Below are 21,325 nucleotides of genomic sequence, written 5' to 3' on the forward strand. Positions count from 1 at the left end.
TTCGACTTCTCGTATTTTCGATTTCAATTTTGGGAATTTTTCAATTTCTGAATTTTTAGATATTACCATTTTTATATTTTAGATTTATTTGATTTTTTGACGTTTCGATTTCTCGACCTTTCGATTTTTCGACTCTTTGGATTTTGATTTTGATTTTTCGATTCGTCAGGTTTTTGAATTTTTAAATGTGAATTTGTTCACTTTTTTGATGTTTTGATTTCTCGACCTTTCGAATCGAAAAATCAAAATCAAAATCCAATCATGGCTTTTAGATTTTTTGTTTTCTCAGTTTCTAATTTTTTTGATTCTTTAGTTTTTCGATTTTTAAGTGTTTCAATTTCTCAGTGTTTTACATTTCTGAATTATTTAATTTTTCAATTTCTATTAGAGAAATTATTCTCTATTGATTGATTTTTACATTTTACGATTTCTCAATTTTTCGATTTTTCGTTTTCCTGATTTGTCAATTTTTCTTCCATTTTCCAATTTTTCGGTATTTCAGCTTTGGGATTTCGGTTTTTCAATTTTTCTATTTCTCGATCTATCGAGATTTCGATTACCGGATTTTTCTTGAGTAATTGATTTTTTGATTTTCATTTCCCGATTGATCGACTTTTCAATTCCTCAATTTTTCAGTTGTTCAATTCTTCAATTTTTCAGGTTTAAATTTTTCAATTTCTCGACTTCAATTTTTCGATGTTCCAGTTTTGGGTTTTCTCAATTTTTCGTTTCTTCAAGTTTTATTCCATTTTTCAATCTTTCGATTTTGGGTTATTTTGATTTTTCGACTTTTGGATTTTTCGTCTTTCCGATTTTCCAATTTTTCGACATTTTAGTTTTGGAATGTTTCGATTTATCGCTTTTTAGGTTTTTGATTCCTGGATTTTTCGATTTTTTTTAAATTTTCGATTTTTCGATTTCTATTTTTTTCGGATTTCCTCGTTTTGTGGATTTTTGAACTTTCCGATATTTTCGGACTTTGGATTTTTTAACGTTTCATTTACTGAATCTTTCGATTTTTCAATTTTTCATTTTTCAATTTTACTGTTTCGATTTCGCGATTTAAATTTTTTAGTTTCTATTTTTCGAATTTTCGTTTTTTTGAGATCTCGGTTTTTCGATTTAAAACATTTTTCGATTTCAATTTCTGACTTTTTAGATATTGCCATTTTTCGAATTTTTATATTTTAGAATTATTTGATTTTTTGACGTTTCGATTTCTCGATCTTGCGTTTTTTCGGCTCTTTGGATTTTGATTTTGATTTTTGGATTCTTCAGTTTGTCAATATTTGAATTTTTCAATTTTTAAATTTTTGAATTATTTCAATTTCTCGATTTTTCACTTGTCTTCAATTTTTTAATTTTTCAGTTTTTCGAATTTTTAAATGTTAATTTGTTCACTTTTTTGATGTTTTGATTTGTCGACATTTCGATCATGGCTTTTAGATTTTTTGTTTTTTCAATTTTTCAATGTTTTTTAATTTTAGATTTTTTTGTTTTCTCGATTTCTAGTTTTTCTGGTTCTTTAGTTTTTCTATTTTTAAATGTTTCAATTCCTCTGTGTTTTACGTTTCTAAATTATTTAATTTTTCAATTTCTCAATTTCTCTATTGATTGATTTTTACATTTTACGATTTCTCAATTTTTCGAGATTTCAATGTTGCGATTTTTAAATTTTTTGACTCTTCAATTTCTCGATTTTTTAATTTTTAATTTTTTGAAGTTTCTAAATTTTCAATTGTTCGATTTCTTAATTTCTTGAGTAATTGATTTTTTGATTTTCATTTTCCAATTTATTGACTTTTCAATACTTCAATGTTTCAGTTTTTCAATCCTTCAATTTTTCGATTTTTAGGTTTAAATTTTCCAATTTCTCGACTTCAATTTTTCGATGTTCCAATTTTGGGTTTTCTCAATTTTTCGATTTTGGGTTATTTTGATTTCTCAATTTTGTAATGTTTCGATTTATCGCTTTTCAGGTTTTCGATTTCTCGATTTTTCGATTTTTTTCAAATTTTCGATTTTTCGATTTCTAGTTTTTTCGGATTTTCTCATTTTGTGGATTTTTGAACTTTTCGATATTTTCGGACTTTGGATTTTTTAACGTTTCATTTGCTGAATCTTTCGATTTTTGGGTATTCGGTTTTTCAATTTTTCACTCTTTTAGTTTACAGAATTTGGCAATTTTTTTTCATTGTTTAAAAGAAATAAGCTTGGACCAATTTTTCTGTGCTAGAACGTGGAAAAGTAGGACTTCCGTTTTCATCTGTTTGTCGTTTTTTGGCGATTGCATTGGACTAGAGAATTTTCAAAACTATTGGATTGATTGTTGCGAAATTTAAATCTAGGTATTTTAAGAAAGTCTTTGACGTGCAAAATAAAATGGTACTTTTACGTCCGCGAGATCGCTCGTCAAAATCGTGCACAGCAAAGGCCCTCAGTTGACCCCTGCGTATCCCCTTTCCATCCCGAGCGAATTTCTTCGCCTTTCTCTCTCGGCAATAAATATCCATCCAGACACTTTAATAACCCGCTCCCCGTCCAGAATCTCCGAATTCACCCATTATTGCTGTAAAAATAGACGCCAGATATGCGCGCTTTTAATATTTTACGATCCTGATGTTTCTGTTAATACTCAAAACACATTCGAATGAAAAAAGATAAATCCAATAGCAGACATCCGTCGTATGGTTTTTACGCGTGGTACGTTAATTGCGCCGAGGCTCCTCCGAGCCGAGCGGATTAGTCCACTTTTCGGAATCGGCGACCCTTCCGTCCACCCTTTTTTCGTCATAGGGGTGCCCCCATATTTAAAATACTCCTCGTGTCTAAATATAAAATCTAGTTTTTTAAGCGCAGCCGTCCAGACCGGCACTCGACGAGATTTAATCGGAACAGTACCATCGATGGGTCGGTCGGGTGTGTAATTCCCTGCTGGCCCAGATGGGCGACCGCCGGCCCCCGATTCCGAGCCGGCGACGACTGCGCTGGGCCGCCGCTCAAATCTCGCGTATTCCGCCGCTTTTTATTCGAGGCATAAAGGGTTGAAGATAAATACTCTGTTTTTTCATTGTGGGACTACCCCGATTTTCGAAATTCTATACCTCTTTATTTTGGGTCGTTTTTTTATTGTATTTAAATTAAACACGTGTGCGGGGCCGAGCCGGATTTATAACGGAAAAAATCGACGAGTTCCCAGCTTTCGGGGTCGGCGGCCCGCAGGGAGCGGCTGGAGGGACAATTCTTGGACTTGGGCAGAACATTTTCTTAGTTTTGAGAAAAAAGTTATTCTTTTTACCCTTTGTTTTTGAACTATTGTAACTGAGTTCATTGGACGACTGGCGGCTACTTTAATGTTAACTTGGTCATGAGGTTGTGGTTTATGAATCCGTTATCAATTTTTATCCTAGACATCGAGATTTTTGAAAGAAACATCAAACCTGAAGAATCACAATTTTGCGATGTCTTAATTTTTCGAATTTTCGGTTTTCGGCTTTTTGATTTCTCGATTTTTCAACTTTGATTTCTCAATTTTTCGATTCTGCAATTTTTTATTCTTCAAATTTTCGATTCTTCAAATTTTTGATTTCTCAATTTTAAGACTTGAATTTTTCGATTTTTCAATTTTTCAATCTCTCAATATCTTGGTTAATTGATATTTTGATTTTCCCACTTCTCGATTTCTCGACTTTTCAATGTTTCAATTTTTCAGTTTTTCAACTCTTCAGTTTTTGGATTTTCACGTTTTTAATTTTTCAATTTTTCGATTTCTCAATTCTTCGATGTTTTAGTTTTGAGTTTTTTCAATTTTTCGAGTCCTCATTGTTTTATTTTTTCATTTTTCAATTTGTGATTTGTAGGATTTTGTAATATTTCGATTTTTCAAATTTTCGATACAATTTTAATTTTTCAATTTTTAAATTTTACGATTTCTCCATTTCTCGATTTTTCAATTTTTCAGTTTTTGTTTATTTCAGTTTTGGAATTTTTTTTATTCCTCAATTTTGTAATTTTTCAATTTCTCGATGTTTTAATTTTTCAATTGCTCACTTTTTCGTTAAATCAGTGCTGGGATTTTTCAATTTTTCGTTTCTTCAATTTCCCAATTATTTAAATTGTAGATTCCTTGATTTCTTCAATTTTCGATTTCTCAGCTTTACGATTTTTCAGTTTTTCGATGTCTTAATTTTTCGAATTTTCTTTTTTTGGTTTTCGCGTTTTCAACCTTGATTTCTCAGTTTTTCGATTTTCAGCTTTGGGATTTTTCGGTTTATTTTTTTTTAAATTTTTCGATTTTTCAATTTCTCGATATTTCAATTTTTCCATTTCTTCATTTTTGATTTTTCGATATTACAGTGTTTGAATTCTTCAATTTTTCCATTCTTCAATTTTTCGATTCTTCAAATTCTCGATTTCTTCATTTTTTGATTTCTTAGTTTTCAGATTTTTCAATTTTTCAATTGATCATTGTTTGACATTTCTAAATTTTCAATTTTTCGATTTTTCGACTTTTTAATGTTTCAATTTTTCAGTTTTTCAGTGCTTCAGTTTTTCGGTTTTTAGGTTTTTGATTTTTCAATTTTTCGATTTTTCAACTTTTAAATTTCTTAATTTTACGTTGTTTTAATTTTGGATTTTTTCAATTTTTCGGTTTCTCATTTTTTTCCTTTTTCAGTTTTTTGATATTTCAGTTTTGGGATTTTGCAATATTTCGACTCCTCAGTTTTTCGATGGATATTTTAATTTTTTAATTTTTAAAATTTTCAATTTTCCGACTTCTCTATTTCTCGATTTTTCGGGTTTTAGGATTCTTCAGTTTTTTCTTGTTTCTCAGTTTTTCGATTTTTCAATTTCTCGATCTTTTAATTTTTCAATTTCTTGATTTTCAATTTTTCGATTACTCAATTTTTCGTTTTATTCAGTGTTGGAATTTTTTGAATTTTTCAATTCTTCAGTTTTCCGATTATTTAAATTTTAGATTTCTCGATTTTTCCATTTTTCGATTTTTCAGTTTTCTGATGTTTTGTGTTTTACGATTTTTCGATTTCTAAATTCTTCAGTTTTTCTATTTTTGACGTTTCTATTCTGTCAAATGATTTTTGATTTTCCTATTGCACGATTTCTTGACTTTTCAATGTTTTGACTTCAGTTTTTCATTTCCATTTTTCGGTTTTCGGTTTTTTGATTTTTCGATTACTCAATTTTTCGATGTTTCAGTGTAGGAATTTTTCAAGTTTTCGATTCTTTGGTTTCCCGATTATTTAAATTTTCGATTTCTCGATTTTTCCATTTTTCGATTTATAAATTTTTCAGTTTTTCAATTTTTTACGTTCCTATTCTGTTAATGGTTTTTTTGATTTTCCTATTTTTCGATTTCTTGACTTTTCAGTGTTTTGACTTCAGTTTTTCATTTCAATTTTTCGATTGTTCAATTTTTTGATTTTTCAATTTTTGGATTTTTTGACTTCGATTTTCGATTTCTCGAGTTTTCGAAGTGTCAATTTTTTGATATTTCGACCTTGAGTTTTTTCGATGTTTCATTGTCGGGATTTTTCAATTTTTAAACCCTTAAATTTTCCAATTTTTCAATTTTTGACGTTTCTAAATTTTTAATTTTTCGAATTCTCAATTTCTCGATTAATTGATTTTTTGATTTTTCCATTTCTCGATTAACCGACTTTCCAATTTTTCAATTTTTCGAATTTCAGGTTTTAGATTTTCCAATTTTTCAATTTTTTTACTTAAATTTTTTGATTTTTTGTTTTCTTCATTTTTCAGTTCTTCGGTTTCTTAATTTGCGATGTTTCAATTTTGGGGGTTTTCACTTTTTCGATTCTTCAATTTTTCTTCCATTTTTCAATTTTTCCATATTTCACTTTGTTGTTTTTTCGTTTTCCCGATTTTTTACTTTTTCGGTATCTCCATTTGTTGGTTTTTCCATTTTTCAATTCTTCGATTTTTCAGATTTTCTTTAATTTCCATTTTGAGATTCTTCAGTTTTTATATTTCCCAATTTTTCGATTTTTCAATTTCCCGATGATTCAAATTTTCAATTTCTTGATTTCTGCATTTTTCGATTTTTCTATTTTCCGATGTTTGAGTTCTACGATTTTTCAATTTTTCGTTTTCTCACTTTCTTTATTTTTTGATTTTCACATTTCTCGAATTTTCGACTTTTCAAGGTTTTGATTGTTCAGTTTTTCAATTCTTCAACATTTCGAATTTCAAATTTTTTATTTTTCACTTTCTGGATTTTTCGACTTCGATTTTTTGAGTTTTCGATTTTTCTATTTTCGATGTTTCAGTTTTGAGTTTTTCAATTTTTAACATTTCTAAAATTTTGATTTTTTCATTTATCAAATTTCCAGTGTTTCTATTTTTCAGTACATATTTCAAATCTTCAATTTTCGGTTTTTCAGTTTTTCGAAATCCATATTTTAGATTTTCCAGTTTTTCAGTTTTTCGACTTGAATTTTCACTTTTCGATTTCTTGATTTCTCAGTCATTTGGTTTCTCAATAATTTTCATTCTTTCAGTCTTGGCTTTCTCCAATTTCTCGATTCTTCAGTTTTTCTTCAATTTTTCGATTTTTCATTTTCTCGATTTTTTACTTTTTCGATATTTTGATGTTTCGATCTCTCGAATTGTCAATTTTCGATATTTTTCAATGTTTCGATGTTTAAAATTTTTGGTGTTTCGATTTTTTCTTTTTCTCGTTTTATCGACATTTTATTGTTTCGATTTTTTTATTGTACAATTTCTGGATTTTCCGATTTTTCGATTTATGAATTTTGTTTTTAATTTCAAAATTTTCAGTTTTTAACTATGCAATTTTTCGATTTTGGTCTATTTTGATTTCTCAATTTTTCAATGTTTCGATTTGTCCAGCTTTCTATTGCTCCTTTTCTCGATCTTTTGATGTTTCCATTTCTCGATGGTTAAGTTTTTGGATTTTTCGACTTTTCAGCTTTTCGATTTTCCAATTTTTCGTTCTTTCGATTTTCCAGTGTTTCACTTTCCCAATTTTTCGTAATTTTATTTATTTTTTTTATTCAAGTTTTGGAATTTTTCAATTTCTCACTTTTTCGATTCTTCAATTTTCCGATTTTTCATTTTTTGACAGTTTTAAAATTTTGGATTTTTGATTTCTCGGTTTTTCTAATTCGACTTTTCAATTTTTAAAGTTTAGTTTTTCGATTTTTCAATTGTTCTATTTTTTAAATTTTTTGATTTCTCAATTTTTATAGATATTCCGATGTTTCAACTTTGGATTTCTGTATATTTCGATTTTTCAATTTTTCCATTTTTGAAAAGCACATTTGGTCTCAGTTGGGCGCTGGTACCAGTTTATCCCGCTATTTTCTTTTCGAGAGATAAGAGAGGCACCAGGAGTGCTCCTTGCGGCACTCCTCGGTGGCTGTTTTTCATTTTAGGTGGAAACCCAATAATTTTTCGTAATATTTGTTTCTAATAGTACATACTTATATTTTTTCATGTAAAATGTTCAAACTGTCAAGCATTAACAAATTATTCTTGTAAATCAGCTCCACATTCTTTCAGAGAGTTGTAGTGAGCTGTGTCTGGAGATAATATATGTCAGAAATAAGATAGAAGATAATGGGCTTAACGTGTTTTAATGGTAATTTTCATGTTTAATTTTTAGCTTCCTTTTGGATATTTTATTTGTGTTGTTATTATTGGAATTACAATAGACAATGTGAAATATGTTATTGACAATGAATTTTTTGGCGAGCGAAGCGAGCTGTGGTCGTATGTCTGTTTTTAAGTTTAAATCACATGTTGTTAGCAAATTTACCAATCCGAAGGCTCTTGAAGCCATGGACAGGTTTCTTTTAACGAAGCCAAGTGCCAATTACTGTAAAACTCGGTAACGTCAGCTAAAATTTAACTCAAGTTATTCTTATCATTGGAATTGGTGACGCATGTCGCAAGAATGAATTAGTGAAGATTTGTATCGATGACGTTCAAAATTTGTATCTATACACAGGTCATCGCTTTAGAAGTGTGTTGGCCGATGAAAAAAATCGGAAAAAAGCATGCCGCAGTTGAATTTGTCGATAAGGGTTGGAATGCGCCCCGATCCGGCCCTGGCGCCAACCGCCATGCATTATATAACCTCAATTAATCCACGCATCCATAAATTAAACCTCTTTTTTTCCACCACCAATTTCTTTTGATAATATTCATTTCCAGTAATTATTCTCGACCATCTGTTTCTCCACGTAGTTTTTTCTTCCTCGATCACACTGTGTTTTTAATTTTTGGTATTTCCTCCTATAATTACACGATGATGAAGTAATTTTTTTCCTCCACTTCATTATTCTCTGATGATTATTAATGATTTTCGGTGAAAAAGCCCCTAATCAAATAAATTCCATTTGATAGAGGTCAAGTACAGTTTAGTCCGCTCCTGGACGAACCCGAAACGAGTTCTCGCCGACGTGAAGAACGTCCAAAAGCGGAGATAGAAATACCAATTTTTAATATACATTCACAATATAACTTCAATAAAGAGCTATAAAAATAAATACGATCGAGCGATGGGCCGGGCTCGGTCCGAACGCCCGGTACCATATGGGCGAGAATCGCGCGCAGCCCATTAAAGGCTCCGTCTTAAAATTCAATAAGGAATAAATAAAAAAATTATATGAAATATGATTTCACATTTTTTATAGTAGTGGCGCGGGACGAACGGAGCGGCACACCGTCGGGCCATTGTTTCGGAGGCGGTTTGAGGAGCGACTTTCCTATTTTTAATTTGCCTATTGATCGCGGCCGAGATTTGGGGGAGTGATGGGGGGTGGGGGCCCCCGCCGCTGTCACCCGAAAAAGGAAATACTAAATCAGGAGAAGTGCAGTACGTTATTTCTGTCCCATTCTATTTGTAAATAAAGCATAATCACTACAATTGAGTCAATGAAAATCTCCACAGCCTGTCTCACGACAATTGAACGCCAATTTAACCAATTTAAAGCTTTTTATTATTCATAAAATTTCATAAACCAACTAGGCTCGTTTGTAATGGAGTTTGTTTGTTCTTCGGACGTCATTGTTACAGAGTAATTGGATAAATGAGAGCAACCGGACCGTCGCTGCCACCTTGGACGAGCGTGCTGCGGCCACGCCGCCCCCCGAACCCCCTCTACGCCAACTAATTCCAGACTACAATTAATATTCCAATCTTAACATGTAGCCAAAGTTACCTAAAAATAAATTAGTAAATTCGAGCTTAAAGCAATGGCGTTTACACAATTTTAATAATTTGAATCATTTTTAAGGCGTAGACATGGATACCACCGAAGTTCAAAGTCAGATGTAGAGGCGACATTGGAACAAAATTGAAAGTGCGGGTAGGCAACCCAACATACACACAAGTTACATTTTTTAATATAACAAAGAAATGGTGGTGCAATAGTGCTTTATAATCACTATATACTTGGTATTAAATATTACGGCCATTTTAAAAGACTCTGAAAAATAAAACTTAGGTATAATTAGTGTGATTATACAGGGTGTTCGAACTATCGACAGACCGCATTTAGAGCTACAATATTTACAATTATTTTCAAATGTATAGGATGATATGAAAATAATGCACTTTTTAATGTAACACGATTTTTTTTTCGACCTTCAGAAGATGTTTTCGGCTTCATTTCTTCGAAAAACCCTAGGACTTCTTCCTCCAAAATCTCGTAAGAAAATAAATATAATAATAAAGACTTTGGAGCCGAATAATTTTAACGTCTTAATCTGGAGTCATGAATTTTTCATATTTTTGGAATCGGAACTTCGATATTTATATTCCTGAGTTTTTGTGGATTTTTAGACAACTTTTTCGAAAGCTCAGTTTTTCAAATTATGAAAATTTTGACTTTTATTCACGAGGATCATAAATGTTTTATATTTTTCGTATCAGAACTTCGAAATTTATATTCCACTTTTTTTTGTTGAGAATTTTGTCAAAGGCTCAGTTTTAGAAAATTTCGGCCTTTTTTGACCACTTTTCGAAAATTACCCAAAGAGATTTTTTGCAAATTTCTTAGAAAATGCTTTCGGCTTCATTTCTTCAAGAAATCATAGCATTTTTCCAGAATATCTTAATATAGGATAATATTTCGAATTAAAAAAAAAACATTTTCTAATTTTATATTTTTAAAATCTTAATGCGGAATCATAAATATTCTATATTTTTGGAATATGAACTTTGAAATCTATATACCAGAATTTTTTGAGGATTTCCAGACAACTTTTAAAAATTGAAATTTTTCAATATTCTCCATTTTTCAGAATAGTCCAATGAAAATATGATAATCTTTAGAATTAAAAAAATGACTTTTATGTTGAATAATTTGATAATCTTAATTACACAAAGATATTTTTGTAGATTTCGAGCTCCGGAAGATACTTTCGGCTTCATTCTCCTATCATTTTTCCAAAAGCTTTCAATCAAATATAATATTTCTGATTTCAAAAAAAGACCTTCAAACCGAATATTTTTGAAATCTTAATTCGTGACCATAAACATTTTATATTTTTGGAATTAGAACTTCGAAATCTATATCCCAGAATTGTTTGTAAATTTTTAGACAACTTTTTCAAAAGTTCAATTTTTCAGTATTCCCCCTTTTATGAAAATTTTTAGGATTTAAAAGAAGACTGACTTTCAGGCCGAATAATTTTAAAACATTAATTCGGTATCACAAATCTTTCATATTTTTTTGGAGTCAGAACAACGAAATCTCCATCCTAGAATTTCTTGTGGATTTTTAGAGAACTTTTTCAAATGCTCAATTTGGCAACATTCTTCTATTATGAAAATTTCGACATTTTTTCCATCATTTTCGAAAATCAACCAAAACAAATTTTTTCTAGATTTCGACCTCCAAAGGATACTTTTGGCCTCATTTCTTCGAAAATTCTTAACATTTTTCCAGAATTGTTCAATAAATTAAATGTCAAATGTGATAATTTGTATTTAGGATTAAAAAAAAAAAATTCAAACCGGATATTTTTAAAATCTTAATCCGGGTACATAAATCTTTAATATTTTTGGAATCAGAACTTCGAAACCTATATCCCAGAATTTTTTGTGGATTTTTAGTGAACTTTTTCTAAAGCTCAATTTTTCAACATTATGAAAATTTCGACCTTTTCTCGACCGCCCTGGAAAATGCCCCAAACAGATTTTCTAGTAGTTTTCGAACATCAAAAGATACTGTCGGCTTCATTTCTTCGAAAACTCCTACCATTTTTCCAGAATTGACTATTAAAATAAATATAGTAAAATTAAAGATTTCAAAAAAAAAAGTTTCTCAAACCGATTATTTTTAAAATTTTAATCCGGCATCATAAATATTTTATATTTTTGGAGTCAGAACAAAAGCTCAATTTTTCGACATTTTTCGAAAATCAACCAAAACAAATTTTTTCTAGATTTCGACCTCCAAAAGATACTTTTGGCCTCACTTCTTGGAAAACTCTTAGCATTTTTCCAGAATTGTTCAATAAAATAAATGTGATAATTTGTATTTAGGATAAAAAAAAAAAATCGAACCGGATATTTTTAAACTCTTAATCCAGGTACATAAATCTTTCATATTTTTGGAATCATAACTTTGAAATCTCTATCCCAGAATTTTTTGTGGATTTTTGAAAACATTTTCAAAAGCTCAGTGTTTCAATTTTCCCTTTTCTCGTTTTATCGACATTTTATGGTTTTGATTCTTTTATTTTACAATTTCTCGATCTTTCAATTTTTCGATTTATCAATTTTGTTTTTAATTTTAAAATTTTCGCTTTTTAATTATGCGATTTTTCGATTTTGGCCTATTTCGATTTCTCACTTTTTCGATTTTTCGACTTTTCCATTTCGAGATCTTTTCATGTTTCAATTTCTGGATGTTTCAGTTTTTTGATTTTTCAACTTTTCGGCTTTTCGATTTTCCAATTTTTCGGTCTTTCGATTTTCCAATTTTTCGGTTTCAAAATTTTTGCGTTATTTTGTTATTAAAGTTGTAGAATTAAATAACTTCAATTTTCCGATTTTTCAATTTTTGCGATTTTTTTAAATTCTGGATTTTTGAATTCTCGATTTTTCTTTTTCTCGTTTTATCGACATTTTATTGTTTCGATTTTTTTATTGTACAATTTTTCGGTCTTTCAATTTTTTGATTTATCAATTTGTTTATAATTTTTAGAATTTTCGATTTTCCAATTTTTCGATTTCTCAATAAGCTTTGTAATTTTTCAATTTCTCACTATTTCGATACTTCAATTTTCCGATTTTTCAATTTTTGCAATTCTTTAAATATTAGATTTTTGAATTAAAAATTTTTCGATATCTCGAGGTCTGGATTTTTCGATTTTTCAGTTCCCCAATGGAATAAATGTGGTATTATTATGGATTAAAAAAAAAAAAGTTTTTCAAACCCATTAATTTTAAAATTTTAATCCGGCATTATAAATCTTTAGTATTTTTGGAATTAGAACTTCGAAATTTATATCCTAGAATTTTTTTGTGGATTTTTGAGAACTTTTTCAAAAGCTCAATTTTTCAACTTTTTTGATCACCTTCGAAAATTACCCAAACAAATTTTTTTGTAGATTTTGACTTCCAGAAGATACTTTCGGCTTCATTTTTTCAAAAACTCCTAGCGTTTTTCCAGAATTGCTCAATAAAAAGAACATAATAATATTTAGAATTTCAAAAAAAAAAAACGTACAAACCGATTATTTTTACAATTTTAATCCGGGATCATAAATATTTTATATTTTTAAAGTCAGAACAACAAAATCCCTATCCTAGTATTTTTTGTGGATTTTTAGAGAACTTTTTCAAAAGCTCAATTTTTCAACATTCCTCAATTTTGACATTTTTTGGACCATTTCCGAAAATTACCCAAACGAATTTTTTCTAGATTTCGACTTCCAAAATTGCTCAGTAAAATAAATATGATAATACTTATTTTACTGATTTCAAAAAAAATATATTTTTACAGCGATTATTTTTAAAATCTTAATCCGGGATCATAAATCTTCATATTTCTCGAAATTTATACCCCAGATTTTTTTTGTGGATTTTGAGAGAACTTTTTGAAAAATTCAATTTTTCAGTACTCCTCCATTATGAAAATTTCGATTTTTTTCGATCAGTTTCGAAAATTACTTAAAGAGATTTTTTGTAGATTTCGACCTCCAGAAGTTATTTTCCGCTTCATTTCTTCGAACACTCCTACCATGTTTCCAAGATTCCTCAATACAATAAATATGATAATAAGTAGATATATATTTAGGATTTCAAAAAAAGGGTTTTCAAACTGATTAATTTTAAAATCTTCATACGGTATCATAAATCTTTCATACTTTTGGAATCAGAACTTGGAAATCTATAACCCAGAATTTTTTGTTGATTTTTATAGAACTTTTTCAAAAGCTCAATTTTTTAATTTAATTTCTTCCATTATGAAAATTTCAACTTTTTTCGATCACCTTCGAAAATTACCCAAATAAATTTTGTTTTAGATTTCGACTTCCACAAGATACTTTCGGCTTCATTTCTTCGAAAACCCCTACCGTTTTTCCAGAATGGCCCAATGACAAGAATTTTATTTAGAATTAAAAAAAAAACCTTTCAAACCGATTATTATTTTTGCAGTTTTAGTCCGGCATCATAAATATTTTATATTTTTGGAGTCAGCACAACGAATTTCGTTATAAAAATTTCGACTTTTTTTATACCACTTTCTAGACTTTCTAAAATCATCTAAAAAGTTTTGTTTGTAGATTTTTACTTCCGGAAGATAATTCCGGACTGATTTCATCGAAAACTGCCGTCATTTTTCCAAAATCGGCCAATGAAATATAACAATTTTTGAGATTTTCAAAAAAAAACACACTCAAACCGAATATTTTTGAAATATTAATGCGGTATCATAAACATTTTATACATTTGGAATAAGCACTTCCAGATCTTAGATATATTAAATTTTGTTAATTTTTGGACAACTGTTTCAAAAGCTCAATTTTTCAACTTACGAATTTTTCGGCGTTTTTTTGACAACTCTGGAAAATTACCCAAACAGATTTTTTTGTAGATTTTGACCTTAGAATATACTTTTGGTATCATTTCTTGGAAAAATTCAACCATTTTTCCAATATCGCTCGATAAAATAAATACGATATTTCGTATTAAAAAAAAATCAAACCGTACCCCTGAACATTTCTAAAATCTCAATTTGGGACAATAAAGTTTCTATATTATTCCAATTAACACATCCAGATCTATATCTTCGAATTTTTTGTAGATTTTCTTTAAAATGTAAGAATACAATAACGTCGCGCCTGCCTATATTTAATAATAATAAAATTTGGTCCATTGTACTCGGATATGTAAAATTAATTAGTCCGCTCCTCTGTTTTGAGCTAATATTCAGTCGAATTCTTTCCAAGTTAAGCATGTACTGATAATTTTACAACAGTTTACAATTATTAGAAACAAGTTCGGAAATATCGAAACAAACACACTTGATCTTCCCTCAAATCTCTCATTTTTTAATTCCTCCTCCACCCCACCCCTCCTAATTCCCCCCCACCACCCCCCTTCCACCCCCTTCCCGCAAACCGCAAACAAAACCCTTCCTCTCTCGCCGTCTCCGCCTTCCTCCGTACAAACACTCCGTGAAGTGCTCATTGAAATGCGACATGCTTTCGAATGTAATATCTGGATTTGAAATAATAACGTGGTAAAAAAAAGCAAAGAGACTTCAAAACACTTGTCCAAACAAAACGTTCGACTCGGCGCACGATTCCGCTCCTTAAAGCATACCGACGATAGGCGCGAGATTCGTCGGAGCGCTTTTTTCCTGACCCTTCAGAAAAACATCTGGACTTTCGAACAATATTCGGCGTTCGGCGATTGCGTCACCGCTTAATCATTGTCTTCGTTTTGCAGCCATGATGGCGCAATCCCTGCAGCCGACGCCGCGCGACCACGTCGCGACGCCCAACCTCCTGCTGAACAAGCCGACGACGCAGCTGGACTACTCCAAGTACGTCAAGAAGTTCTCGTCGAGCCTGGAGTGCGGCAGCTCGTACTGCAAGGACTTGAACTACAGGTCAGTGTGCTTGGAAAGCGAGATGAGCTTTGCTCAAAAGCTAAAGTCTAGTTGTTGTAACCTAGCACCATCAATCTAAAGGCTAGCAAATTTGTGAAATTAGATAATCCTACATATGTGGTTTATGAATCCGTGTTCAGTTTTTATCCTAGACATTAATATTTTTGGAAAAAATCAAAATTGTGTAACATTTTTGCAAACGTTTTATGGTTTTTTAAACATGGTAAGTCATTATTCAAAATTTATTCGTTTATTTCCTTCTAAAAAAATGGATGACGTCATGTAAAAATTTTTACGAATAAATCCTCTTTGAAATATACAAAATACATATTATTACTCTATACTTGCGGTTTATCAATGCACTCTAGATTTTAAGATTACTTATACAAGGTGACTCAAAAAAATAAAAATAAATGAGGCAATTTATTGTATTGATTAAAATTATTATTATTAGTATTACCCTGCATCTATCCAAAATTTACTTTCGACCAATTTTTTGATATCACAATTTTTCATTTTTTCTTTTTCTTCGATTTTATATTTTTTTGTTTTGGCAACTTTAATTTTTTCAATTTTTCAATTTTTCAATTTCTCATTTTTTAATTTTTCGTTCCTCGATTTTCCGATTTCTTTAATTTTCAATGTTTCAAATTTTCGTTTCTTCAAGTTTTCAAGTTCTTGCTTTTCAATTTTTAGATTTTTCAAAGTTTTCATTTTACACTTTTTCGTTTTTTCGTTTTAGATTTTTCAGGTTTACAATTTTGCAATTTTTTTCATTCAAAAATTATAGAATCGTCAAAATTGTGAAATCAAAAATTGAAAAATTAAATACTGAGAATCTGAAAAATCGAAAAGAAGAAGAATGAAGAATTGAAAAATTCAAAAAACAAAAAAACAAAATAAGAAATGAAAAATTCCAAAGGTTGAAAACGGAAAAATCGATTATATGAAAAAGTTTTAAAATCCAATAATTGAAAATCGGAAAAACTCTACAATCAACAATCTACAATTGAAGAAGTGATAAAATTTTAAAAATCATAAGTATTTCTAGATACATATTTAAAATGAAAAGTAGAAAAATTGAAGAAACGAAAAATTACAAAATTTAAAAGTTGAAAAAATGGAAAAAAGGAAAACCGAAAAATTGAAAAAATCAAAAATAGAAAAATTGCTAGTCGAAGAATTGAATAAACTGAAATTAGAAAAACAAAAATTATATAATCGAAACATTGAAAAATCGAAAATTTGCAGCGATGAAAAATTGAAGAATCAAAAATTGTAACATTTTAAAATCCAATAATTGAAAAACGAAAAAATTCCAAAATTGTAAAAGAGAAATTTTTTTTAAATTACAATTTTAAAAATTATTGGACTTCAAAATTTTTTCATTTAATCGATTTTTCAATTTTTCGACCTTTCGACAATTTTGACGATTCTATAATTTTTCGAATTTGCAATTTTTGGGTTTTCCAATAATATAATTTAAAAATCAAAAAATTGAAAAGTCAAATAAATGAAACATTTTAAAATCCAATAATAATTGAAAAACGGAAAAATTCCAAAACTGTAAAATAGAATATTTTTTTAAATTATAATTAGCTACATATTTAAAATGAAAAGTAGAAAAATTGAAGAAACGAAAAATTACAAAATTTAAAAGTTGAGAAAAGAAAACCGAAAAATTGAGAAAATCAAAAATAGAAAAATTGCTAGTCGAAAAATTGAATAAATTGAAATTGGAAAAACTGAAAAAACGAATCGACTCGAAAAACTGAAAGGCCCAAAAGTTGCAAAATCGAAAAATTATAAAATTGTCAAAATTGTAAAGTCATAAATTGAAAAATTAAATACTGAGAATCTGAAAAATCGAAAAGAAGAAGAATGAAGAATTGAAAAATTCAAACAACAAAAAATTAATTGAAGAAATGAAAAATGGAAAAATTCCAAAGGTTGAAAATGAAAAAATCGATTATATGAAAAAGTTTTAAAATCCAATAATTAAAAATTGGAAAAATTTGAAGAAGTGATACAATTTTAAAAATTATAATTATTTCTAGGTACATATTTAAATTGACAAGTAGAAAAATTGAAGAAACGAAAAATTACAAAATTTAAAAGTTGAAAAATGGAAAAAAGAAATCGAAAAATTGAAAAAATCAAAAATAGAAAAATTGCTAGTCGAAAAATTGAATAAATTGAAATTGGAAAAACAAAAAATTATATATTCCAAACATTAAAAAATCGAAAATTTACAGCGGTGAAAAAATGAAGAATCAAAAAATTGAAAAATTAAAAATCAAAACATTGAAAAGTCAAATAAATGAAACATTTTAAAATCCAATAATTGAAAAACGAAAAAATTCCAAAATTCTAAAACAGAAAAATTTTGTAAATTACAATTTTAAAAATTATTGGACTTCAAAACTTTTTCATTTAATCGATTTTTCAATTTTTCGACCTTTCGACAATTTTGAGGATTCTATAATTTTTCGAATTTGCAATTTTTGGGTTTTCCAATAATATGTATAATTTAAAAATCAAAAAATTGAAAAGTCAAATCAATAAATGAATTGCAAGTCGAAAAATTGCAAAATCTAAAAATTGAAAAATTTGACATTAAGAAAATTTTAAAAAATCAGAACAAAAAATAAAGAAAATAAAAAATCGAAACGAAAATTTGCTATTGGAAAAATTGAAGACACGAAAAATTCAATAATCGAAAAATTGTAAAATCCAAAAAATGAAACATCAAAATTTGGAAAATCGAAAACCTGGAGACTTTTAAAAATGAAAATTCGAAGTTGTATGTCGTAAAATAAAATGAACAACAAAAGATGAAAGATTGAAAAATTGCAAATCAAAAAATTAGAAATGAAAAATTGAAAAAATTGATATTGAAAAATCGAAAATTTATAAAATAGGAACATTGAAAAATCGATGTCGTAAAATAGAATGAACAAAAAAAGATGAAAGATTGAAAAATTGCAAATCAAAAAATTAGAAACGAAAAATTGAAAAAATTGATATTGAAAAAACGAAAATTTATAAAATAGGAACATTGAAAAATCGAAAATTTGTAAAAAAAAGAAAACAAAAAGCCGAAACGACAAATTGTTAATCGAAAATTTGAAGAAGTGAGAAATTGGAGAATTGAAAAATTGAAAAATAAAAAATCGAGTAATTGAAAATATGAAAAATTGAAAATTCATGAATTGAAAATCGAAAATATAAAAAGCGCAAAAATTTCGCATTAAAAAAAGTTCAAAAAATCAGTAGACAAAATACAAAAATTGAAAACCCGAAACAAAAAATTGCAAATCGAAAAAGTGAAGACATGAAACATTGAAAAATCGAAAAATTGCAAAATCTAAAAACTGAAACATCCAAAATTTGGAAAATCGAAAAACTGAAGACTAAAAATGAAAATTGGAAGAGTTGTAAAATAGAATAAACAAAAAAATAAAAAATGAAAAATTGCAAATAAAAAAATTAAAGAAACGAAAAATTGAAAAAAATTCATATTAAAAAAAAAATCATAAAATCGTAACATTGAAAAACTCGAAAATAAAAAATGGAAAAAATTAAAAAAATTAAAATCCTAGTAATTGAAAAATGGAAAAATTCTAAAATGGTAAAACTAAAATATTTAAAATGGAATCTAAAAAAAATTCGAATCAAAAACTGAAGGAACGAAAAACTGAAAAATCTAAAATTCAAAAAATGAACATTAAAAAATGTAAAAGTTAAAAAATCGAAAAATGGAAAACCAAAAAATTGCAAAAATTCCAAAAAATTTTGGGTTTAAAAAAGAAAAATTATAAAATCAGAACATTGAAAAACCAAAAAATTGAAATAAGAAACCACGAAACCGAAAGGAAAAGTTGCTAATTAAAAAAAAAGGAATATCCCAAAAATAAAAAATGAAAAATTGCAAATAAAAAGGTGGAAGAAACGAAAAATTGAAAAAAATGATATTGAAAAAACAAGAAAGTTATAAAATCGTAACATTGAAAAATTGAAAATTTGTAAAAATAAAGAAAATAAAAAGCCGAAACGAAAAATGGTAAATCGAAAAATTGAAGAAGTGAAATATTGGAGAATTGAAAAACTGAAAATTTAAAAATCGTAAAATTGAAAAGTCGAATAAAAGTTTAAAATCCTTTTAAAATTCTACATAGTAATTAAAAATGGGAAAATTCTAAAATGGTAAAATTAAATGATTTAAAATGGAATCTAAAAAAAATTCGAGTCGAAAACTGAAAAATCTAAAATTCAAAAATGAACATCAAAAAATGTAAAAGTTAAAAAATCGAAAAATGGAAAACCAAAAAAATTGTAAATCGAAAAATAGGAAAATTTTGAGTTGAAAAAAGAAAAATTATAAAATCAGAACATTGAAAAACCAAAAATTGAAATAAGAAAGTAAAAATCCGAAAGGAAAAGTTGCTAATTGAAAAAAAAGGAATGAAAATAGAAAAATCTAAAAATTCGAAAGTTGGAATATGGGAAAATTGAGGAAACAAAAAATTGCAAGAATTGAAATTGAAAAACAAAAACGATAGAATGTAGAGAAAATAAAAAACCGAAACGAGAAATCGAAAATTCGAAGACAAAAAAATTAAACTATCGAAAAATTGAAAACTCGATAAATTATTTTAAATCGAAAAACTGAAGAAACTTCGAAAATAAGAAAAATCTAAAACTGAAGAAACAAGGAAAACGAAAAATTGAAAAGTCGCAATTCGAAAAATTGAAGAAATCGGATGGAAAAATTAAAATTGATAAAACAAAGAATTATGAAATCGAAACACTGAAAAATCGAATAATTGAAAAAATAAAGAAAATGAAAAACCGAAACGAAAAATTGCAAATCGAAAAATCGATATTTGAAATACAAAAAATTACAAATCGGAACAAAAATTGTAAAAATAAGGAAAATAAAAAAGCGAAGCGAAAAATTGCAAATCGAAAATTTGGAAAACATTCTAAAATCGTAAAATTAAAAAAGTGAAAAATTTTAAAAATTATTAATCATTATTCCATATTTAAAATGAAAACTAGGAAAATTACCAATCAAAAACTGAAGAAACGAAAAATTGAAAAATTAAAAAATCTAAAATTGAAAAATCGAAAAATTGCAAACCGAACATTGCAAATCGAAAAATCCAAAAATCTACATATTGAAAAATTTTACGTTGCAAAACGAGAAATTATAAAATCAGAACATTAAAAAAAGTAAAGAAAGTAAAAAACCGAAGCGAAAAGTTGCTAATTGAATAATTGAAGAAATGGAAAATAATAATAATAAATAATAATAATCCAACGTGGCTGATGTGACATTAAACATTTAAATAAAAAATTTAAAAAAAATAAAATCTGAAAAATTAAAAAAACTGTTAAATACAAAGAAAACAAAAAACCGAAACGAAAAATTGCAAGTACAAAATTTGAAGACATGACAAATTAAACAATTGAAAAATTGAAAAGTTGACAAATTTTAAAGCGAAAAATTGCAGAGCCTAAAAACTGAAGAAACTGAAGAAACAAGAAAAAATAAAAAATCTCAAGAAACAAGAAGTACGAAGAATAATAAGTCACAATTCGAAAAATTGAAGACATGAGAAATGCAAAAATAAAAAATTATGAAATGAAACATTGAAATATCGAATAACTGAAAAAATAAAGAAAATAAAAAACCGAAAGGAAAAATTGCAAATCTAAAAATTGAAAACTGGAGAAACTCCAGTCGAAAAATTCCAAAATCTGAAAACTGAAAAATTCATAAATGAAAAGTCGAAAAATTGCAAATCGAAAAACTGAAGAAACAAAATTATGAAAAATTGAAGAATTGAAAAATTCAAGTAAAAATGCAATCCCACTGATTTTTACTTTACAGAGGTTTAAAAAAAAAGAAAAATCGCAAAAAAATGTTATAATTTTTTATAATAAAAATTGTTATCAGCCACATCAACCATCTGAAATTTGACATTTGTTTGTCATTTCATTAATGGATCGATTACCAGGTATGGACTTTTTAATCTATAATTCTTGGTAAATTTCCGGTGTGACATGAATCACACCTTTGTTTTACAATATGTTTGTCCACATAATTTGTTAGTATCTGTTAGATAATAATAATTTGCATTTTAACCAGTAAACACTATAATGAAAAATTATTTTTGTGACAACTG

The 21,325-nt window shown here is 27.9% G+C and overlaps 1 protein-coding gene across 2 annotated transcripts in view; it reads left to right on the plus strand.

Annotated features, from left to right (window-relative positions):
* LOC135138005 (zinc finger protein castor homolog 1-like) overlaps window positions 1–21,325 on the plus strand; it is a 149,602-nt gene that overhangs the window by 119,045 nt on the left and 9,232 nt on the right. For both annotated transcript variants that reach the window (XM_064067817.1, XM_064067818.1), the window contains exon 6: window positions 14,972–15,134. In XM_064067817.1, coding sequence (XP_063923887.1) covers window positions 14,972–15,134 — 163 coding nt within the window. The remainder of the gene's footprint in view (window positions 1–14,971; window positions 15,135–21,325) is intronic.

The sequence above is a fragment of the Zophobas morio genome, unplaced genomic scaffold (assembly GCF_036711695.1).
Source record: "Zophobas morio isolate AGI-343-1 ecotype UQ-CSIRO unplaced genomic scaffold, CSIRO_AGI_Zmor_V1 ptg000030l, whole genome shotgun sequence".
Lineage (NCBI taxonomy): Eukaryota > Metazoa > Arthropoda > Insecta > Coleoptera > Tenebrionidae > Zophobas > Zophobas morio.